Genomic DNA, 24,352 nt, shown 5'->3' with positions numbered 1-24,352 from the left:
GTGGACATAAAGTAGTTCACAGTGTTCCTTTCTATTCATTTAATGCTTTAAGATCTGTAGTGCTATCACCTCTTTCACTCCGGATATTAGTAATTTATATCTAGTATCTTTTTTTTCTTGATAAACCTGGTTGAGTTTGATCAACATTATTTATCTCAAGCAGTCAATTTATGTTTCATTTATTTTCACTTTTTTTTCTGTTGTCTTTCTTGTTTTGTGCTTTTGCTATTTTTTTTCCTTCTGCTTACTTTAGTTTTAATTTGCTCTTCTTTCTCTAACTTCTTAAGGTACAGCTTAATTCATTTAATTGAGACTTCCTTTTTCCCCCCAGTATAATCATTTAATGTTTCAAATTTCTCTCCAAGCTGTGCTTTAGTTGTATTCCACAGATTTTGATAAGTTGTGTTTTTATTTTCATTCAATTAGAAGTATTTTCTGAAATCTTTTTGATTTCGTATTTGACCCATGGGTTTCTTAGAAGTGTGTTTAGTTCTCAACTACTTGAATATTATCTAGGTTCCATTTATAAATTTTAAATTATTTTGTTTTGATAGAGAACATACTCTGTGTAAGTTCAGTCTCTTAAAATGTATTGTGGAACAAGATGACATAGACTTATCTATTTCTGCTTCTCCCCACTAAGTAAAACTATAAACCCTGGATATAATGCAAAAGAGAATCAAAGGAGAACTCTGAAAGATGGAAAGAGGAAGGTAATCTGGTTAGGGACCCAAGGAAGCACTAGAAGAACAGCTTATTCAGGGCATCTTATAACCTCCCCCTTCAGAAGATGACAATTCAGGCCCAGCATGTCCTGACTCCAGCTTAGTTACAGAAGGCGTCTCAGATAGGCTTATTCTTCCCCCAGATTGAAAGAGGTATCCAACAACAGCAGGCTAGTCAAGACAAGCGTTTCTAACACAATACACAAACACACACAAACACACACACAAAATGGCAACTATGTGAGATTATGTGTTAATTAACTTGATTATGGTAATCATTTCACAATGTATATGTATATCAAAGCGTCATGTTGTACACTTTTGATATGTGCAAGTTTTTTGCCAATTATACCTCAGTAAAACTGAAAAAATTCATCTCTATGTATTGTGTTGCTTTACATATATTGGGGGAATAAGAAAAGAATTGGAGGACGGTTTCTAACAAAACAGATTTCAATTTTTACAATTTAAAACGTTCACATTCTTTTTTGTATTTTATTTGAGTTACATGGGTAATTAAGTATAATGGCATAAGTAAATATAGTATTTAAGTTTAGATATTGCCTATGTCTTTTACTTTTCATAATCCCAACATTGAATATAGCTCGGCTTGATAGCAGAGGAGCTTTTTATTTTATTTTTTGGGGCGTCCGTGAACTATGTGTATATGTTGTCCAGACATAGGACAGGGAGAAAGAAGGACTGCCAGAGAAGAGCTGGGAAAGAAAGGTTTGGGTTCAGGGATGCAATTTTTGCCAGAAAAGTTGACTTTAAAAAAATTAATTAATTAATTTATTTATTTATTTTGGCTGCATTGGGTCTTTGCTGCTCCGCGCAGGCTTTCTCTAGTTGGGGCGGGCGGGGGCTACTCTTCGTTGCAGTGCACAGTCTTCTCATTGCGGTGGCTTCTCTTGTTGCGGTGCGCAGACTTCAGTAGTTGTGGCACGCGGGCTCAGTAGTTGTGACTTGCAGGATCTAGAGAGCAGGCTTAGTAGTTGTGGCGCACGGGCTTAGTTGCTCCACGGCATGTGGGATCTTCCCGGACCAGGGCTTGAACCCGTGTCCCCTGCATTGGCAGGCGGATTCTTAACCACTGCACCACCAGGGAAGTCCTGACATTTTTTTTTAAACTCTTGGTTGGTTAGTAACAAAGACCACACTCAGGCTCTAACAGTAGGTGAGTTGGTGTCAAAATCTAAAATGCCAGTTTCCAAGCAGAATTTTAAAACATATATGGTCACAAGAAAGTGTTAGGAGTGATTATTCCTGGAGAGTAGGATTAGAGGGACTTGAGGAGGGGGTAAGAGGGATTTTACTTTTCATTTTGTACTAGTAGAGGAGCTTTTTAAATAAAATGCTTTAAATCTGTAAATGTATGTTTAGTCTTACTTTTTACCCTTCAAGTTTGTGAGAAACTGATACATTCAAATTTTATTATATTTATTTAATATTTATAGTTAATATTTATTTAAGCTAACTATTAACTTCTGTTTTATTTTCAGAACTGAAGGCAGAAGCTAGTCTAATGGACCAGATGAGTAGTTGTGATAGTTCATCAGTTTCCAAAAGTTCATCATCTTCAAGCAGTGAGGATAGTTCTAGTGATTCAGAAGATGAAGAGTGCAGATCCTCTCCTTCTGATCCAGGGAATTATGTCTCAAAACATCCTACCATGTCTACCATGCCACAGTGCAGGATTCCTGAGGTAGTGGCCGGTCATAATAAACATCATGACAGCAATGGCCTTCTGATGAATACTTTAAGTAAGTATACATAAGCATGAGTAATTGGAAAAGTAAGAATTCACAGTGGAGCCATACTGATTATGGTCTAAAATTTGCATACAGAGAAAGACTTCTTTTTTATTCATTTGACAGTATTAACCATTACTTTCTTTTTTTTTAATTTATTTTTTTCTTATTAGTTACCTATTTTTTACATATCAGTGTATATATGTCAAGCCCAATCTACCAATTCATCCCACCAGCACCCCCCCCAGCACTTCCTCCCCTTGGTGTCCATATGTTTGTTCTCTAAATCTGTGTCTATTTCTGCCTTGCAAACTGGTTCATCTGTACCATTTTTCTAGATTCCACATATATACGTTAATATATGATATTTGTTTTTCTCTTTCTGACTTACTACACTCTATATGACAATCTCTAGTTCCATCCACGTCTCTACAAATGACCCAATTTCGTTCCTTTTTATGGCTGAGTAATATTCTATTGTATATATGTGCCACATCTTCTTTATCCATTCGTCTGTCAGTGGGCATTTAGGTTGCTTCCATGACCTGGCTATTGTAAATAGTGCTGCAATGAACATTGGGGTGCATATGTCATTTTGAATTATGGTTTTCTCTGGGAATACGCCCAGTAGTGGGATTGCTGGGTCATATGGTAATTCTATTTTTAGTTTTTTAAGGAACCTCCATACTGTTCTCCCTAGTGGCTGTATCAATTTACATTCCCACCAACGGTGCAAGAGGGTTCCCTTTTCTCCACACCCTCTCCAGCATTTGCTGTTTGTAGATTTTCTGATGATGCCCATTCTAACCAGTGTGAGGTGATATCTCATTGTAGTTTTCATTTGCATTTATCTGATAGTTAGTGATGTTGAGCAGCTTTTCATGTGCCTCTTGGCCATCTATATGTCTTCTTTGGAGAAATGTCTATTTAGGTCTTCTGCACATTTTTGGATTGGGTTGTTTGTTATTCTAATATTGAGCTGCATGAACTGTTTATATATTTTGGAGATTAATCCTTTGTCCGTTGATTCGTTTGCAAATATTTTCTCCCATTCTGAGGGTTGTCTTTGCGTTTTCTTTATAGTTTCCTTTGCTGTGCAAAAGCTTTTAAGTTTCATTAGGTCCCATGTGTTTATTTTTGTTTTTCTTTCCATTACTCTAGGAGGTGGGTCAAAAAAGGTCTTGCTGTGATTTATATCAAAGAGTGTTCTGCCTATGTTTTCCTCTAAGAGTTTTATAGTGTCTGGTCTTACATTTAGGTCTTTAATCCATTTTGAGTTTATTTTTGTGTATGGTGTTAGGGAGTGTTCTAATTTCATTCTTTTACATGCAGCTGCCCAGTTTTCCCAGCACCACTTATTGAAGAGACTGTCTTTTCTCTATTGTATATCCTTGCCTCCTTTGTCATAGATTAGTTGACCATAGGTGCATGGGTTTATCTCTGGGCTTTCTATCCTGTTCCATTGATCTATCTTCCTGTTTTTGTGCCAGTACCATATTGTCTTGATTACTGTAGCTTTGTAGTATAGTCTGAAGTCAGGGAGTCTGATTCCTCCAGCTCCGTTTTTTTCCCTGAAGACTGCTTTGGCTATTCGGGGTCTTTTGTGTCTCCATACAAATTTTAAGATTTTTTGTTCTAGTTCTGTAAAGAATGCCACTGGTAATTTGATAGGGATTGCACTGAATCTGTAGATTGCTTTGGGTATTATAGTCATTTTCATAATATTGATTCTTCCAATCCAAGAACATGGTATATCTCTCCATCTGTTTGTGTCATCTTTGATTGCTTTCATCAGTGTCTTATAGTTTTCTGAGTACAGGTCTTTTACTTCCCTAGGTAGGTTTATTCCTAGGTATTTTATTCTTTTTGTTGCAGTGGTAAATGGGAGTGTTTCCTTAATTTCTCTTTCACATTTTTCATCATTAGTGTATAGGAATGCAAGAGATTTCTGTACATTAATTTTGTATCCTGCAACTTTACCAAATTCATTGATTAGTTCTAGTAGTTTTCTCGTGGCATCTTTAGGATCCTCTGTGTATAGTATCATGTCATCTGCAAACAGTGACAGCTTTACTTCTTCTTTTCCAATTTGTGTTCCTTTTGTGTTCAAACTGTCAGTTTTGTGTTCAAAAGTTTCAGTTTTTCACCACTGAGGACAATGTTGGCTGTGGGTTTGTCATATATGGCCTTTATTACGTTGAGGAAAGTTCCCTCTATGCCTACTTTCTGCAGGGCTTTTATCATAAATGGGTGTTGAATTTTGTCGAAAGCTTTCTCTGCATCTATTGAGATGATCATATGGTTTTTCTCCTTCAATTTGTTAATATGATGTATCACGTTGATTGATTTGCGTATATTGAAGAATCCTTGCATTCCTGGAATAAACCCCACTTGATCATGGTGTATAATCCTTTTAATGTGCTGTTGGATTCTGTTTGCTAGTATTTTGTTGAGGATTTTTGCATCTATGTTCATCAGTGATATTGGCCTGTAGTTTTCTTTCTTTGTGACATCTTTGTCTGGTTTTGGTATCAGGGTGATGGTGGCCTCGTAGAATGAGTTTGGGAGTGTTCCTCCCTCTGCAATATTTTGGAAGAGTTTGAGAAGGATAGGTGTTAGCGCTTCTCTAAATGTTGATAGAATTCGCCTGTGAAGCCATCTGGTCCTGGTCTTTTGTTTGTTGGAAGATTTTTAATCACAGTTTCAATTTCAGTGCTTGTGATTGGTCTGTTCATATTTTCTATTTCTTCCTGGTTCAGTCTCGGCAGTTTGTGCATTTCTAAGAATCTGTCCATTTCTTCCAGGTTGTCCATTTTATTGGCATAGAGTTGCTTGTAGTAATCTCTCATGATCGTTTGTATTTCTGCAATGTCAGTGGTTACTTCTCCTTTTTCATTTCTAATTCTATTGAATTGAGTCTTCTCCCTTTTCCTCTTGATGAGTCTGGCTAATGGTTTATCAATTTTGTTTATCTGCTCGAAGAACCAGCTTTTAGTTTCATTGATTTTTGCTATTGTTTCCTTCATTTCTTTTTCATTTATTTCTGATCTGATCTTTATGATTTCTTTCCTTCTGCTTGCTTTGGGGTTTTTTTGCTCTTCTTTCTCTAATTGCTTTAGGTGCAAGGTTAGGTTGTTTATTCGAGATGTTTCCTGTTTCTTGAGGTAGGCTTGTATTGCTATAAACTTCCCTCTTAGAACTGCTTCTGCTGCGTCCCATAGGTTTTGGGTCATCGTGTCTCCATTGTCATTTGTTTCTAGGTATTTTTTGATTTCCCCATTGATTTCTTCAGTGATCACTTCGTTATTAAGTAGTGTATTGTGTAGCCTCCATGTGTTTGTATTTTTTACAGATCTTTTCCTGTAATTGATATCTAGTCTCATAGCGTTGTGGTCGGAAAAGATACTTGATACGATTTCAATTTTCTTAAATTTACCAAGGCTTGATTTGTGACCCAAGATATAATCTATCCTGGAGAATGTTCCATGAGCACTTGAGAAAAATGTGTATTCTGTTGTTTTTGGGTGGAATGTCCTATAAATATCAATTAAGTCCATCTTGTTTAATGTATCATTTAAAGCTTGTGTTTCCTTATTTATTTTCATTTTGGATGATCTGTCTGGACAGTTTTTATCATAAATGGGTGTTGAATTTTGTCAAAAGCTTTTTCTGCATCTATTGTGATGATCATATGGTTTTTATTCTTCAATTTGTTAATATGGTGTATCACATTGATTGATTTGCATATACTGAAGAATCCTTGCATCCCTGGGATAAACCACACTTGATCATGGTGTATGATGCTTTTAATGTGTTGTTGGGTTCTGTTTGCTAGTATTTTGTTGAGGATATTTGCGTCTATATTCATCAGTGATATTGGTCTGTAATTTTCTTTTTTTGTAGTATCTTTGTCTGTTTTTGGTATCAGGGTGATGGTGGCCTTGTAGAATGAATTTGGGAGTGTTCCTTCCTCTGCAATTTTTTTGGAAGAGTTTGAGAAGGATGGGTGTTAGCTCTTCTCTAAATGTTTGATAGAATTCACCTGTGAAGCCATCTGGTCCTGGACTTTTGTTTGTTGGAAGACTTTTAATCACAGTTTCAATTTCATTACTTGTGATTGGTCTGTTCATAGTTTCTATTTCTTCCTAGTTCAGTCTAGGAAGGTTATACCTTTCTAAGAATTTGTCCATTTCTTCCAGGTTGTCCATTTTATTGGCATAGAGTTGCTTGTAGTAGTCTCTTACGATGCTTTGTATTTCTGCGGTGTCCATTGTAACTTCTTCTTTTTCATTTCTAATTGTATTGATTTGAGTCCTCTCCCTCTTTTTCTTGATGAGTCTGGCTAAAAGTTTATCAGTTTTGTTTATCTTTTCAAAGAACCAGCTTTTAGTTTTATTGATCTTTGCTATTGTTTTCTTTGTTTCTATTTCATTTATTTCCGCTCTGATCTTTATGATTTCTTTCCTTGTACTAACTTTGGGTTTTATTTGTTCTTCTTTCTCTAGTTCCTTTAGGTGTAAGGTTAGATTGTTTATTTGAGATTTTTCTTGTTTCTTGAGGTAGGATTGTATTGCTGTAAACGTCCCTCTTAGAACTGCTTTTGCTGCATCCCATAGGTTTTGGATCATCGCGTTTTCATTGTTATTTGTCTCTAGATATTTCTTGATTTCCTCAGTGATCTCTTGGTTATTTAGTAACGTATTGTTTAGCCTCCATGAGTTTGTGTTTTTTACATTTTTTTTCCCTGTGATTGATTTCTAATCTCATAGTGTTGTGGTCAGAAAAGACGCTTTGTTATGATTTCAATTTTCTTAAATTTACCGAGGCTTGTCTTTTGACCCACGATGTCATCTATCCTGGAGAATGTTCCATGTGCACTTGAGAAGAAAGTGTAATCTGCTGTTTTGGATGGAATGTCCTATAAATATCAATTAAATCTATCTGGTCTACTGTGTCATTTAAAGCTTGTGTTTCCTTATTAATTTTCTGTCTGGAGGATCTGTCCATTGGTGTAAGTGAGGTGTTAAAGTCCCCCACTATTATTGTGTTACTGTCGATTTTCTCTTTTATAGCTGTTAGCAGTTGCCATATGTATTGAGGTGCTCCTATGTTGGGTGTATATATATTTATAATTGTTATATCTTCTTCTTGGATTGATCCCTTGATCATTATGTAGTGTCCTTCCTTGTCTCTTGTAACATTCTTTGTTTGAAAGTCTATTTTATCTGATATGAGTATTGCTACTACACCTTTCTCTTGATTTCCATTTGCATGGAATATCTTTTTCCATCCCCTCACTTTCAGTCTGTATGTGTCCCTAGGTCTGAAGTGGGTCTCTTGTAGACAGCATATATACAGGTCTTGTTTTCGTATCCATTCAGTGAGCCTGTGTCTTTTGGTTGGAGCATTTAATCTATTCACGTTTAAGGTAATTATCGATATGTATGTTCCTATTACCATTTTCTTCATGGTTATGGGTTTGTTTTTGTGCATCCTTTTCTTCTCTTGTGTTTCCCACTTAGAAAAGTTCCTTTAGCATTTGTTGTAGACCTGGTTTGGTGGTGCTGAATTCTGTTAGTGTTTGCTTGTCTATAAACCTTTTGATTTCTGTGTCAAATCTGAATGAGATCCTTGCCTGGTAAAGTAATCTTGGTTGTAGTTTCTTTCCTTTCATCACTTTAAATATATCATGCTACTCCCTTCTAGCTAGTAGAGTTTCTGCTGAGAAATCAGCTGTTAACCTTATGGGAGTTCCCTTGTATGTTATTGTAGTTTTTCCCTTGTTGCTTTCAGTAATTTTTCTTTGTCTTTAATTTTTGTCATTTTGATTACTCTGTGTCTCGGTGTATTTCTCCTTGGGTTTATCCTGCCTGGGACTCTCTGCACTTCCTGGACTTCGGTGGCTATTTCCTTTCCCATGTTAGGGAAGTTTTCAACTATAATCTCTTCAGATATTCTCTCGAGTCCTTTCTCTCTCTTGTCTCCTTCTGGGACCCCTATAATGTGAATGTTGTTGCGTTTAATGTTGTCCCAGAAGTTTCTTAGGCTGTGTTCATTTCTTTTCATTCTTTTTTCTTTATTTTGTTCCGCAGTTGTGAATTCCACCATTTTGTCCTCCAGATCACTTATCCATTCTTCTGCCTCAGTTATTCTGCTATTGATTCCTTCTAGTGGATTTTTCATTTCAGTTATAGTATTGTTCATCTCTATTTATTTGTTCTTTAATTTTTCTAGGTGCTTGTTCTTTAATTCTTCTAGGTCTTTGTCAAACATTTCTTGCATCTTCTTGATCTTTGCCTCCATTCTTTTTCCAGGGTCCTGGATCATCTTCACTATCATTATTCTGAATTCTTTTTCTGGAAGGTTGCCTATCTCCACTTCATTTAGTTGTTTTTCTGGGGTTTTATCTTGTTCCTTTATCTGGTACATAGTCCTCTTCCTTTTCATTTTGTCTATCTTTCTGCGAATGTGGTTTTCGTTCCACAGGCTGCTGAATTGTCATTCTTCTTGCTTCTGCTGTCTGCCATCTCAACCATTACCTTCTTATTGAATTATTCATTTCCTTTTGACTCTGTAACATAACGTCCTATTGGCTTTTCTCCTACCTTTATAGGTACTTTTCTGTCTCTTCTTTGCTAGTTTATAAGCTTTTACTCAGTCATTAGAGCTGGGGTTCTGCAAGGCTTAATTCTAGGTCCTTTTTTTGTTTTATTCTATATTCTTTCTGCAGATAATCTCCATATTTCTGTTGCAGTCAATACTTATATATAGATAACTTGTAAATTTGCATCTCTGACCCATACCTCTGAGCTCTAGACACATAAGTCCAACACATCTCATATTAAAAGGCATTTCAAATTCACCCTGTCCAAAACCAATTTATAATCTTTCACTATGTTTCTTCCTAGTGAAAGGCAGGAATCATCTAATTATGCGAACCAGAAGTGATTGTATTCTAGGGTTGAGTTTCTCTCCCTCTTTACAGTATAGTCAATCCTTCACCTTCACCAAGTCCTGTTTATATTACCTTCTTAATCTCAAAGTCATCTACTTTTCTGCATCTCCACCACTATCACTCTAGTTAAACTTACCATTATTTCTTGCTTTAACAATGCAATGACTTTCTAACTGGTTCACCACTTATCTACTCAAACCCATTTTTGATCTACTAAGTACATTGCGGCCATATTGATCTTTTCATAATTCAAGTATTATTTGTCTCTCCTACTTTAAACTTTACAATAGCTTATAATTTCTTTTAGTATAGAGACAAAACATTTTAACGTAAGAGTCTTGCCCTTTCTGTTCTAGCAACATTTTCCTTCTTTTTGTCACCATACTCAAATACTTTTGCCTACCTCAGGGACTATACCCGTACTGTCCATTCAGCTAGAAATAGTTCTTTCTTTTCATGTAGTTAACTTTTTCTCCTTTAGACTGTAGTTTTATATATACTTTATCAAGAAAGCCTTTCTTGACCTTTATGAAAAGATGAAATCCCCCTTGTTATAGACCTTCAGAGCAATATCTTCTTTATATCAATTATCATTTATAAATTTATATTTATTTGATTTGTTCTCTTCTAAAGTATAAGCTCCAGGAGGGCAGTGATCTTGCTTATTTTGCTTATCACTGAATACTAGCACCTGGCACAGTACCTGATACGTAGTAGATGCTCAGTAAATTCTTTTTGATAAAGGCATGCAGGTTGATACTCTTTGGGGGAGAATGGGGCTTTCTGTATATTTAAAACTAATCTCACTGTGTTAATTTTAACGGTAAAGTAAATATCTAGGAAAGACCGACTTGCTCTAACTTAATAGCAGAAGTAAATAAGGGAGGAGCCAAGCATGGGTGGTAGAGTAAAACTGTGGTTGTCGTTATGGTAGTGTAAAACTATGTGTTAATTAGGGACTAGGAAAGGTCTTTTGAACTTCCAGTTATTTATGTATTTAGTGCTATTATTTATAACTTGAGAAGTGAAATTATAGCATCTGATTTCTTGAATGGCCAAATAATGACAAATACTAGGAGGATAAACAGTAATGAATTTGTATGCCCATAATAATATACCTTCACAATGTATGTAACTACATATTTAAAAATGTAGTTACATATGTGTATTTGTATATATAAAACAAAAATTGACAGAGGTAGGGGAAATTGACAAGTCTATTGTAATGGTAGCTTTAATGTATCTGTAATCAAGGATACAGAATTTAGTAAGGGTATAAAATCTTTGAACAACACAATTAACATGCCCTTTTTTTTAATATAATAAATTCTATCTTTTTTCTTTTTTTTTTGGTCCACAGCACAGTGTCATTTATGTAAATTAAAATTGGTCATAGGAAGCAATTTAATTTTTGCAAGAGCACAAACAAATGGAAGGAACTACACTGTGATACTTTTCTAGGGATGCTAGGAAATATCACGAACTAGGTGATTTAAAACAACAGAAATGTATTCTCTCACAGTTCTGGAGTCCAGGAGTTAAAATGAAAGTGTCAGAAGGGTTGATTTCTTCTGGAGGATCTGAAAAAGAATCTGTTTTGTGACTCTCCTAGCTTCTGGTGGTTGCTGGCAATCCTTGGTGTTCCTTGGCTTGTAGACACAGTGCTCCAAACTTGATCTCTGTCTTCCTTCTCTGTGTGTCTGTGTTCACATTTATTTTTTCTTTTTTATACCTTTTTCTTTTTTTTTTTTTTTTATATATTTTATTTTTGGCTGTGTTGGGTCTTTGTTTCTGTGCGAGGGCTTTCTCTAGTTGTGGCAAGCGGGGGCCACTCTTCATCGCGGAGCGCTTGCCTCTCACTATCGCGGCCTCTCTTGTTGCGGAGCACAGGCTCCAGATGCGCAGGCTCAGTAGTTGTGGCTCACGGGCCTAGTCGCTCCACGGCATGTGGGATCTTCCCAGACCAGGGCTCGAACCCGTGTCCCCTGCATTGGCAGGCAGATTCTCAACCACTGCGCCACCAGGGAAGCCCTATACCTTTTTTAAAATTTATTTTTATTGCAGTATAGTTGAATTACAATGTTGTGTTAATTACTGCTATACAGCAAAGTGACTCAGTTATATATATATATTTATTTATATATATTCTTTTTCATATTCTTTTCCATTATCACAGGATATTAAATATAGTTCCCTGTGCTATACAGTAGGACCTTGTTGTTTACCCATTCTATATATACCAGTTTCCATCTGCTAATCCCAAACTCCCAATCCAACCCTCTTCTACCACCCTCCCCCTTGGCAGCCACCAGTCTATTCTCTGAACCTGACTCTGTTTCTGTTTCATAGATAGGTTCATTTGTGTCATCTTTTAGATTCCACATATAAGTGATATCATATGGTATTTGTCTTTCTCTTTCTGACTTACTTCACTAAGTATGATAATCTCTAGTTGCTAACATGTTGCTGCAAATGGCATTATTTCGTTCTTTTCTATGGCTGAGTAGTATTCCATTGTATATATGTATATATGTACCACATCTTCTTTATCCATTCATCTGTAGATGGGCATTTAGGTTGTTTCCATGTCTTGGCTATTGTGAATAGTGCTGCTATGAACACAGGGGTGCATGCATCTTTTTGAATTATAGTTTTGTCTGGATATATGCCCAGGAGTGGGATTGCTGGATCATATGGTAATTATATTTTTAGTTTTCTGATGAACCTCCATACTGTTTTCCACAGTAGCTATACCAACTTACATTCCCACCAACAGTGTAGAAGGGTTCCCTTTTCTCCACACCCTCTCCAGCATTTTTTATTTGTAGACTTTTTAGTGATGGCCATTCTGACCAGTGAGAAGTGGTACCTCATTGTAGTTTTGATTTGCATTTCTCTAATAATTAGTGGTGTTGAGCATCTTTTCATGTGCCTATTAGCCATTTGTATTTCTTCTTTGGAGAAATGTCTCTTTAGGTCTTCTGCCCATTTTTCGATTGGGTTGTTTGTCTTTTTGTTGTCAAGTTGTATGAGCTGTTTGTATGTTTTAGAGATTAAGCCCTTGCCAGTCGTATGAGCTGTTTGTATATTTTGGAAATTAAGCCCTTGTCAGTTGCATCATTTGCAAATATTTTCTCCCATTCTGTAGGTTGTCTTTTTGTTTTGTTTATGGTTTCTTTTGCTGTGCAAAAGCTTGTAAGTTTGATTAGCTCCCATTTGTTTTTGTTTTTATTTCTATTGCTTGGGAGGCTGAACATGCCCGTTCTAACAGTAAATATGTAGAATCTTACAATCTAAAAATGAGAAGCAGGCATTCTTTTAAGAATATAAATAAAAACCATTTATGGAAATTACTTTCTACTAGGACAAATGAAATAACACATTTAAAAGAATTCATATTTTATTGATCATATCACATGACTATAAAACAATGAGAATATAAATAAATAACAAAAAATAGTTTAAAATACATGCTTAGAAACTTTGGAGCACATACCTAGTGATTTACACGTTAAAAGGAAATTACAATGAAATTATAAAATATTTGTAATTAAGCAATATCAGAAATATCTCAACAATTTTGGGGTGCAACCAAAATGATAGAGGTAAATTTGTAGCCTCAAAATGTTCTTTTTTAAAAAAAATTGAAAATAAATGCGTGAAAGTTTCACCTTTAGGAACTAGAAGAACAATAAGATCTTAAAGCAGGAAAGAAAAGTATTATAGATTAGAATTGAAATTAGTATAATAGATAGCAAAGAAATATTAGAGAATCAACAAGACTATAAGTTATTTCTTTGAAAACTTATAAGAAGACCAACCTGTAACTAGGGCTGATGAAGAAGAAAAGAGTAAAACACAGTATTAGGAATGAAAAAGTGGTTAAAATTATGGTATGTTTTTATTTTTTTAATTATGGAAACTTTACAAAAATTTTATCCCAGTAAATTTGGCATAAAAATGGATGATTTTCTAGGAAAAAAGTATAATTTACCAAATCTGACTCAAAAAGAAGTGGAAAGTCTGAAGAAACCATTAACAATTAACATCTCTTCCTCCTTCATCCTATCTCCATATCCCCAAGATGCTAGAAAATTGAAGATAATTTTACAGATGAATTTTAGCAGATCTTCAAGGAACAAACAATTCTTATCTTCTACAAACTGTTTCAGAGAATAGAAGAGTAGGGTAAGCAACCCAGTTCATTTATAATTCTAGAGTAATCTCAATATCAAAACTGAACAGGAACAAGACAAAAAGCATTATAGACCAATTTCACTTAAGAACATGGATGTAAAATTACTAAATAAGATATTAGCAAATTGAATAACCACTGTACTTAAAACAAGCAAGCTAAATCATGACCAAGTAAAGCTCATCACAGAAATGTAGGAAATGTTCAATATCTGGAATGATATCAATATAATTTACCACATTAACAGATTACAGGAATAAAGCCGTATGATCATTTCAACAAATTTGAATTTGACAACAGTGAGTATTTATTAATTTTAAAACTTTTACTGAAGATTGAATATAAGGGAATTTCCTTAACGTTGTAAAAGTTAATCACAAAGAACAAAACTACTGCCAACATTATACTAGTAGAGACTCCAGAAGCATTTCCATTAAAGTCAGGAAGAAGACAAGGAGGACTAATATCATGATTTCTATTCAACGTTGTACTGAAGGTTCTAGAAAATGTGATAAAACAAGTAAAAGAAATGAAAATAAGAATCGGAAACAGGAAATAAAATGATCCTTATTTGTAGACAATGTAATTGTCTACATAGAAAATCCAAAGGAATCCACAAATATAGAAATAGTAAAAGAATTTAGAAATATTTTGGATGCAAAAATGATATGGAAAAATCAGCAGCAATCTTGTTATACAAGTAGTAACCACTTGAAATTTCTTTTAAAAAAATAGTGAATTTCTTTGCTTGATATATTTTATCCAAACTTTAAGTTTCCTAAGAGGAAATAAACCCTTTTTTATTGTTACTGCAGTCATCCCATTTTCAACCTTAGCAGACTCAACACCCTCTTTTATAACATATATTTAAGTCCCCTTTACTATTCTGAAATGAATTTTATAATATCATCTAGGTACATACATCTTTGAAAATAATTAATGTACTATTAAGACAAAATGAAAATAGTTTATAATAAAGTAATATATATTCTACTTTGTAAATGTTCAGGCCTGGTGAGACAACATAACAAAGTGGCATATGTTTGCACTTACTTTTAATGAATATATTTGGAATTAAGGGAAGCAAGGCAATATTCAACTCATATGTCAATAATTTTTCTTTTTATTTATCTTGTTAAAATAAGGACTGGAAAGGTATATACATACATATTCATAGAACTGCGTACACAGATAAGTTTTGAGGTGCTGTATTGCTGACCCAAAGCCAATGAGCAACATAGATGTCACTGTGTTTTCAGAAACAATTGAAAAAAATCTTTGTAAAGGTCTCAAAATAAAAGTAAAGTCTTCTTTCAGTTTACATGATAGTTGCATCCTTGTAAATTTCAGAGAATTTTATATCTGTGCAAAAGGATACTTTTAGTTTATAAAAATGCAATTAGTTCTGACCTTAAAATTATAAACAGATCTCTCAAGTACATGAGTATCCCACTGGACTTTCAAAAGTTTTACAGAATGTAGAAGAGTTCTTTATTGTTTACGACTGGTCCTTGCATTACAAGACATTTAAGATTCCTAAGTTCCCTGTTCACTAAATGCCACTAGCAATCTGCAAATCCCTGGGACAAGCAACCCCTCACGTACATTTCTATAACATCTCCTAGGAGGCAGTATTGCTCTCATTGAGAAACATTGGTTTAGGTATCTGAATGCATTTGCTATGGGTATACTCTTTTTTCCAAGTCATAATTACCATTTTGATTGAAAACATATTTCCTTTACTAAGCATCTCATATTCAAAGGCTAATCTCATATCTTCAAAACTGAACATTTCAACCAACAGCATGGTAATGCTGTGCTTATAACCTCCGTAGTATGAAGTCTATTAAGAAAAACGGAACTCAGGACATTTGGGTTTGTATCACTTGAGAAACTCATTTTACAGGCATCACATCAAGATAAACATTCTTATGCCATACAATAGTTGTATAATAAGTAGAAACTTAAGCCTTGAACATAAGAAAATGGTCATGTGAACCAGATGCACAAATGAAGCTTTAGCAGGTTTCTTTATCAAGTGACGTAATTAGTTCTGGAGTTCATGCAGTGGACTGAGGTATCTTACAGCAGCTTATATATGGCCTAAAAAGTACTCATCTTAAATTGGATATTAACTTCAAAATATGCCAGCTTTTGTTGATTGTGGAGTAGTTTAAAAATACAAGAGTTTGTTAACCATTGTAATTTACCACCCAAAAGATTTATCCAATTCTATAGCTTCAAATAAACCCCCTGTAATCAATGACTCCCAAATCTTTTGCGGCTGTGGCCTCTACCCTGAGCTTCAGACTTGTATATCCAATTGCCTATACCATATATACTTGAATATTTACTAGGTATTTCAAATGTACCTTGTTAAAAATTGAACTTGTGATTTTTTTTACACAATCTTGTTCCTCTGGCTTTTCTCATCTCAGTAAATGATACCACCATTTATCCAGTTGTTTAGACCAGAAATCTTGGGGGTCATCCTTCACTTTTCTCTTTCTCTCATGCACTAAGTCCAGTACTGTTGATAGTCCTGTAAGCTCTATCTTCAAAGCAAATTATAAATCTGACCACTTAGCACCACCTTCACCTGAACCACCTGAGTCTAAGCCAATATTACTTCTTTTTTCCCCAGTTTTATTGAGATATAATTAACATACAGCACTGTATAACTTTAAAGTGTACAACTGTTTAACTACATACATCCTGAAATGATTACCACTATAGGTTTAGTGACTATCCATCATCTCATATACATAAAACATTAAAGAAATAGGAAAGGGGCTTCCCTGGTGGCGCAGTGGTGGAGAATCTGCCTGCCAATGCAGGGGACACGGGTTCGAGCCCTGGTCTGGGAAGATCCCACATGCCGCGGAGCAAATGGGCCCGTGAGCCACAATTACTGAGCCTGCGCATCTGGAGCCTGTGCTCCGCAACAACAGAGGCCGCGACAGTGAGAGGCCCGCGCACCGCGATGAAGAGTGGCCCCCGCTTGCCACAACTAGAGAAAGCCCTCGCACAGAAACGAAGATCCAACACAGCCATAAATAAATAAAAAAAAAAAAAAAAAAAAAAAAAAAAAAGAAATAGGAAAAAACTTTTTTCCTTGCAACAAGAACTCTTTTAAGATTTACTCTCTTAACAACTTTCATATATAACATACAACAGTGTTAATTATTTTTATCATGTTATACATTACATCCCTAGTATTGATCTTATAGCTGGAAGTTTGTACCTTTTGACTGCCTTTTATCTAATTTCCCCTCCCCCCAACCCCCCACTCATGGTAGCCACAGATCTGATCTTTTTCTCTGAGTTTGTTTGTTTTTGAAGTATAATTGACCTACAACACTATGTTAGTTCTTGGTACACAGCATAGTGATTTGATATTTCTGTACATTTCAAAGCGATTACCGTAAGTCTAGTTGCCATCTGTCACCATACAAAGAAACTACATAGTTACTGACTATACTCCCCACAATGTACATTTCATACTTGTCACTATTTTATAACTGAAAGTTTGTACCTCATCTATTTCTCTCCTCACCCTATCCACCTCCCCTCTGGCACCTGTTTGTTCCCTGTATTTGTCACTCTGTTCCTTTTTATATGTTCATTTGTTTTGTTTTTTAGATTCCACATATAAGTGAAGTCATACAGTATTTGTCTTTCTCAAAGCTGATATATCTGACATGAGAAACTGCATAGACTCATAACTGTTCTCCCTGATTCCATGTTTCCTCCACACCATTATAGTCTATTCACTGATATACAATAGTGTTCAAGTCAGTTGCCTGTTTAAAATTTTCCAGTGAATTGAATTCCCATTACATTTCAAACAAAATCTAAAGTTTTTTCCATGATCTACACACCATGGTCTTCTGGATATCTTTCTGACCTATTTCCCTACATTCTCTTCCTCATTCATTCCACTCCAGCCACAGGGGTGTTCTTGCTGTCAGAGAACACAAGAAGCATGCTTCTGCCTTGGGGCATTTGTATTTGCTTTTTCCTGAGCCTGGACATTTTCCCCCACCTCTGTATTTTCATTACTCTCTCTCTACATTTGGATCTCTGTTCTAATGTCCCACCTTGAGGAGGCATTCCTAACTACCCTATTTAAAATAGCATCTCTCACCAATCTCCCCAGACCTATCTAAATAATGTAATATTTATCCCTACTTAGGATAAATATTACATTATATATTTGTTTATTGTCTGTCTCCCCCACTGGAATGTAAGTTCCATGACTGTAAGAACATGGATGAATTACAAAAGAATCAATGATGAGGTACTCTTTAACATATACTACTTAATGACTCTGACTGAATTTGAAGTAAAAAATTATACGTTTTTTCACTCTTCAAAATAGTCTGATCTTCTGAACCACATTTTCTCCTCATTTCCTGATGTAATTAAATCAGTGGTATAAAAGAAGGGTGATGTTGGTATGTGAAAGAAGACTAAAATATCAATAGATGCCAAGTGACACTAAAACTGTGCTGAAGATTGGTGGTTTATTTTTTCTTTACAGGTAATAGTAATTCTTTGAGTTGCTACTGATGTGACTAATAATCAGATTGCTTATCCTATAATTTAAAGACATAATGATGGCTAAACAGGATCACCTTGGGGTTATATTTTGTAAAACATCTATGTTATCCAAAAATATTAAATATTAAAATATTAAATATTCAATTACTACAGTTTTCCTTTTTTTATTTTAGGAAATGATTTGCAGCTGAGTGAATCAGGAAGTGACAGTGATGACTGAAGAAATATTCAGCTATAAGTATAAAGTTTATAAGACATGTAACAATTTATTTTATATTAGGAATAAAAATTCCTAAGACTGAGGAAAATGTATCTTAACTTTGATGATAAGAGAAATTTAATCTGATTCAGAATTTTCAGTTGATGTTACATTTTTTACCTTTTATGGGTACCAGCATTTTCATGTGTTTTCATTTAATCTTAACAAAACTCCTAGGAAGTTTTACAGATGCGAAAACAAACTTCAGAGGTTAGGTTACTTGCCCACATATTGTTAACAAGTGGCAGATCAGGTGTTCTGAAGTTCAGGTTCAGTGGTCTGTTTTACCACACTGCTGTTTTCAATTGTGAATGGCAAAACTGTTGATTTATAATAAATGTCCTGGTTTTAATTACATCTCTGAGCCTTTCTATCTGATATTCCTTAAATTTTGGTTGAAAATTAAGCTAAAATTTAGGGTAACGGTGAAGCTAAGTAATTGTTTTAATGAAACAATTGTTCTCTTATCTCTCACACATTTTATCATGTTCTCTTATCTCTTTGATACTTTTTAATCATTTTCTTATTTTGCTTTTGAGAGTAAAAATAAGCATTTATGTTAATGAGATAAATAATTAATATTTATACCTATAACATTTTTGAATTTGGGGGAAATGATAAATATTATAGTTGAGAGTCACTAACCAGCAGCAAGTTTTTTTTTTTAATTAATAAACTTTATTTTTAAGAGCAGTTTTAGTTTCACAGCAAAGTTGAGCAGAAAGTACAGAGAGTTCTCATATACTCCCTGTTCCCACACATGCACAGCCTCCCCAACTATGAACATCCTGCCCAGAGTGGTACCTTTTTTTGTGTGTGTAATTGATGAACCTACATTCACACACCATCACTCAAAGTCCATAGTTCACATTAGAGTTCACTCTTTGTGTTGTATGTTCTATGGGTGTTAACAAATGTACAGTGACATTTATCTACCACTGTAGTATCATATAGGATAGTTTCACTGCCTTAAAAATCCTGTGCTCTGCCAATTCATTCCTCCACACCCCAACCCCTGGTAATCAGTGATCTTTTTACTGTCTCCTTAGTTTTGCCTTTTCCAGAATATCTTATAATTGAAATCATACATTACGCATCCTTTTCAGATTGGCTTCTTTCACCTAGTAATATGCACTTAAGTTTCCTCCATGTCTTTTGCATGCCTTGATAGTTCATTTCTTTTTAGCACTGAATAATATTATTACATTGTTAGGATGTACCATAGTTTATTTATCCACTAACTGATGATAATATAAGCGCGAAAGTAAGTTGGCTACAAAGGAACAAAAATCAGTGGGCTTTGAACTATTCCATAACACTACACTAAAACTCTAAAGTTAGTAAAGCTGCGTCAGCACAAGGTATGAGTGTGACCTATGAATTATGTATTCATCAAATATCATCTACAGTTCGGCAAGAAGGCATTCTTAGACATGTCAGAATTCAGGAATTATATCATTCACATATCATTCATGTAATAATTACTTTAGTAATTTCCAGTTTATTAAGAGATGAATCAAAATTACCAACTCAAGAATGGGAAAAATATTATAAAAATATATTCTAAAAAGGTTGAAACCTTCTTCAAAGGGACTGACTCAATTCATAGGAGTAGTATAATATATAATATATATTATTATATTGGGTTGGCTAAAAAATTCATTTGGGTTTTTCCGTAAGATGGTATGGAAAAACCTTAAAGAACTTTTTGGCCAACCCAATATTTATTATAAGTAAATATTTATTACAAATATATATAATCTTACCTGGGTGGTGGTTTTGTGAGTTACACATATGTAAAATACAGTGGAGTTTTACACTTAAGATTTGTGCCTTTTAAGTTACGTTTAATTTTAAAAGTCCATAAACAAAATCAGTAGAAAAAATATTTGCAACATAGAGGGTAGCAGAGCTTTAATATAAATGATATAAAGGTAGATCTTACAAACTTACAAGAAGGGGACAAACAACTCAATAGAAAAAAGGGAATGAATCTGCAGTTCTGAAAATTATAAAAACATTTTTGTCACAGCAATCTCACTTCTAGAAATTCATTCTACACATACATTTGACTTATTTGCAAGGTTATTATTACAGTATTATTTATAATTGCAAAAGACTTAAAAAATCTGAATGTGAACCTTTTTTTATTGATTTTTGAAGTGATTTATATAGTCTGGACACAAATTCTTTGACAATATATGTAATATGAGTATTTTCTCCCACTTTGTGAGTTGTCTTTTTACTCTTAATGGTATCTTTTGGTGAACAAAGAAGTTGATTTTAATACTGTCCCATACATCAATTCTTTTTCTTTTATGGTTACCATATTTTATGTCTTATTTAAGAAATCTTGGCTTATCCACAGTCGTAAAGATGCTCTCTTATGTTTTCCTCTAAAAGCTTTAATTTTTTAAACTTTGACAGTTAGATCTGTAATCTATATTGAATTGGTTTTTATGCATGGTGTAAGATAGATTTACACCATGCATAAAAACATGGGTAAACATATTTTTTTCCATATGAGTATCTAGATGGTGTTTTTTTAGTTGAAAACACCGTCATTTCCCCCACTGCACTGCAGTGTCACGTTTGTCATAACTGATGCCTCAGTATATGTGTGGGTCTTCTTCTGAACTCTGTTCTGTTGCATTGGTTGCCTTATCTATCTTTGTGTCTGTTCCACTCTGTTATAATTACTGTAGCTTTATAATAGGTCTCCTACTGGTTAGTGCAAATCCTCCACTATTGTTCTTCAAGATTGCCTTTGCTATTCTTCGCTTTTTGTATCTCTATATGAATTTTAAAAATCAACTTGTCATTTTCTACACTCACAAAACCTGTTGGATTTTGTGTTGCAACTATAGATTGATTTGGGGATTACTGACATTTTTGCTGAGTCTTCCAAATCATGAGCATGGTATGTCTGTCCATTTATTTAGATCTTTAATTTCTTTCAATAATGTTTTAGAGTGGTTAGTATTGATGTCTTAGACATCTTTCAATAGATTTATTCCTAGGTTTTTTTTTTTTAATAGGGAGCATTTTCTTTTTTCAAATTTTATTTATTTATTTTTTATTTATGGCTGTGTTGGGTCTTCGTTTCTGTGCGAGGGCTTTCTCTAGTTGTGGCAAGTGGGGGCCACTCTTCATCGCGATGCGCGGGCCTCTCACTATCGCGGCCCCTCTTGTTGCAGAGCACAGGCTCCAGACGCGCAGGCTCAGTAATTGTGGCTCACGGGCCCAGTTGCTCCGTGGCATGTGGGATCCTCCCAGACCAGGACTCGAACCCGTGTGCCCTGCATTGGCAGGCAGATTCTCAACCACTGCGCCACCAGGGAAGCCCCCTAGGTATTTTTTATGCTATTAGAGCTGGTATAATGTTTTAAATTCCCTTTTCTATTTGTTTTTGCTGATATTTAAATACAATTTATTTCTATGTGATGATTTTGTATTCATACACCTTGCTAAACACATGTTCCCTTTTAATTTCATATTTGCCTCTTCTCTCTGACTATATTAGTATCTGTCATTTTCAGCCTCCTTTCTGTACATGATTGTAAAATATCACTCTCTTCTGTTATAATCACTGAGGTCACAAATATTTTTTACTCTTATCACTGATATTTTAGATTCTTTCACTCTATTTTTTTTTATCTTTCAAGAGTTTGTACTCATTTCTATTCAGGAGTTGCTTTTCTCTTTGATCTTTTCCCTTTTATCCTTCTATCTGATTTCAACTTAGCAAAAATGATGGTGTACAAGAGGCATCTTGATAAGATAGGAAAGGTTCTAGAATAGGTCTTGGAGACTGGGAGGCTCTTCTGTAATATTCTTCAGGCTAGACTAGGAAAAGGATTTCAAACCAGTATTCACCAAATCCCTATTATAAGAATTACCAGAGATGCTTATTAAAAATACAAGTTCTTAGATACCTACTTAGATCTATTGAATAAGACTTTTCAAAGCAAAGTCCTGTAAATTATGTGTGGTGTGTGTGTGAATTGCTGTGGAAATTTGTAGTTATAAGTATATATACAAATATAAATATATATGTAAATATATATATCCCTAAGTGATTTTTAGCATCTGGGAAGTTTAGTTTATGTAGGACAAGATTAAGATTCCTTCCATCTCTGATACTATTCGATTTTATAAATGCTAGCATTGTATTGCCATAATCAAAAGAAGAATTTCACTTAAACAAATGAGTATCAGAGAACCAATGCCAATACTCTAAAGTCTGGTATTTAGGGCACCTATAAGCACAAATGAATTGGTGCCTTGCCTACCGGTGCTATTCCATCTGCTCTGAGAGATCAAATGCTATTCCAGAGGTACAAGGCCAGAGCAGGAGGAGCCAGTGATATAATTAGATCTTAAAAGCATCTGTGCCTCTAGTGGTTAACTTGACTAGTAAGTTTTGACTGTTCATTTGTTTTGTATCCAGAGTCATTAACCAAACTAGGTCAGAAAGGGCAGTACTTCCTGAAAGAATAACTGTAGCTTAATCATTAAGGTCACAAACAGAAATGAATTGGACCCTTCTTTGGGTAAAGGTTGGTGGAAGAGAAGCAGGAGGAGGAGTGAATAGAAGCTGGGAAAACATGGTCAAAGTCTAAGATGGAGTTTAGGGAGGAAAGGGTAGAGTTTCTCCTGGTCTTATTTGTCACTAACTCAAATAGGTAATGTAAGAATTTTATGAGGGATAGAGTCATAGGTTCTCATATTCTAAAATAAAATAATTCATTCTTCTGTTTCCTGACTTCTTTTTTCGTTTAGTTCTCATTTTTCTTATTGCTCTCTAGCCATTCTTTTCCTTTTTCTTTTGATTGATATCTAGATGGGCACCATACTCTCTTGTTCTTTTACCTCTTTAACTTAGCAAAAATAATACTGTCTAAAATGTATCTATCATTGTCATCTCTGTTCTTGTTCCTCCTCTGATAAGAACTAAATATTATATTCTGGAGTCATTTGGGAGTCCATTCACTGAAAATTAAGAAATATGATGTTTATAATGGTTCCTAGAAAATAACTGGCTCATAATTTTTACACAAATTAAATTTTATTTACTAGTGAAATGATGGATTCATTTTGAAGTGAAAAAAATGAAAACACAGAGAATGAATTTAGCAAAGGAGAAGAATGATTCCCAAATGTACATCACCAACCCTTTCCTTTTGTTTTCTTCAGCTCCACCTCTTTAATTGCTTATAAGACATTTCTAGTTGAACTTTATTATGTTGAAAACCAAAAATCAACATTTTTTGTATCTCTCCAAATTCTGTTTGGAGATAACTTTCCCTCTTCGATGCATTTCATTTCCCCTACATTGCTATGTTTTTATTTCCATAGTTTCCATTCCTAAGTAATGACCACAGGCATTACTGATACTAATCTGTAGTGGCATAGTGAAAATTCCAGCTCTGCCACTTACTGGCCACATGACTTTGGACAAATTACATAACCTCTTGAGACATTAGTTCCTATAAAATGGGGATAGTAGTAAGAATTAGAACATGTAGATATAATATATATATGTGTGTGTGTGTATGTGTGTATAAACCTTCCCCACAATAGGTGTGCAATAAATGGTAGCTATTATTACCCTGAAATCGATCTCAAAATCTACTCTAGGCTATGCTCCAGGCATTGTGTTAACTAATTTTCACTCATTTGAAATTTTCCAGCATTATACTGTCTCATCCCATGATGTGTTATTCTCACTTCCCTGTGACATAAACATTCTTTTGAACTAGTCTCTGAGACCCAATCCTTTCTTTTTCTATAACTGTCTGCTTTGCAGGCAGCTGCTGATGCCTGACACCCACAGGGTTAAACCTAGTTGCTGAAGCCACCCCCTCTTCCCCTCCCAGTCCCCCTTTCACAGTAGCCTGGCAG

At 34.7% G+C, this 24,352-nt stretch overlaps 1 protein-coding gene across 1 annotated transcript in view; it reads left to right on the top strand.

The window, feature by feature from the left end:
• The window catches only part of EAF2 (ELL associated factor 2), a 48,919-nt gene extending 30,131 nt beyond the window's left edge, over positions 1-18,788 (top strand). The window contains exons 5-6 of the mRNA XM_007175603.3: positions 2,228-2,488; positions 18,363-18,788. Coding sequence (XP_007175665.2) covers positions 2,228-2,488; positions 18,363-18,409 — 308 coding nt within the window. The 3' untranslated portion in view covers positions 18,410-18,788. The remainder of the gene's footprint in view (positions 1-2,227; positions 2,489-18,362) is intronic.
• Positions 18,789-24,352: the final 5,564 nt, after the last annotated feature.

The sequence above is a fragment of the Balaenoptera acutorostrata genome, chromosome 4, assembly GCF_949987535.1.
Source record: "Balaenoptera acutorostrata chromosome 4, mBalAcu1.1, whole genome shotgun sequence".
NCBI classification, from domain to species: Eukaryota; Metazoa; Chordata; class Mammalia; order Artiodactyla; family Balaenopteridae; genus Balaenoptera; species Balaenoptera acutorostrata.
This window is presented reverse-complemented; position numbering and strand designations above follow the sequence as displayed.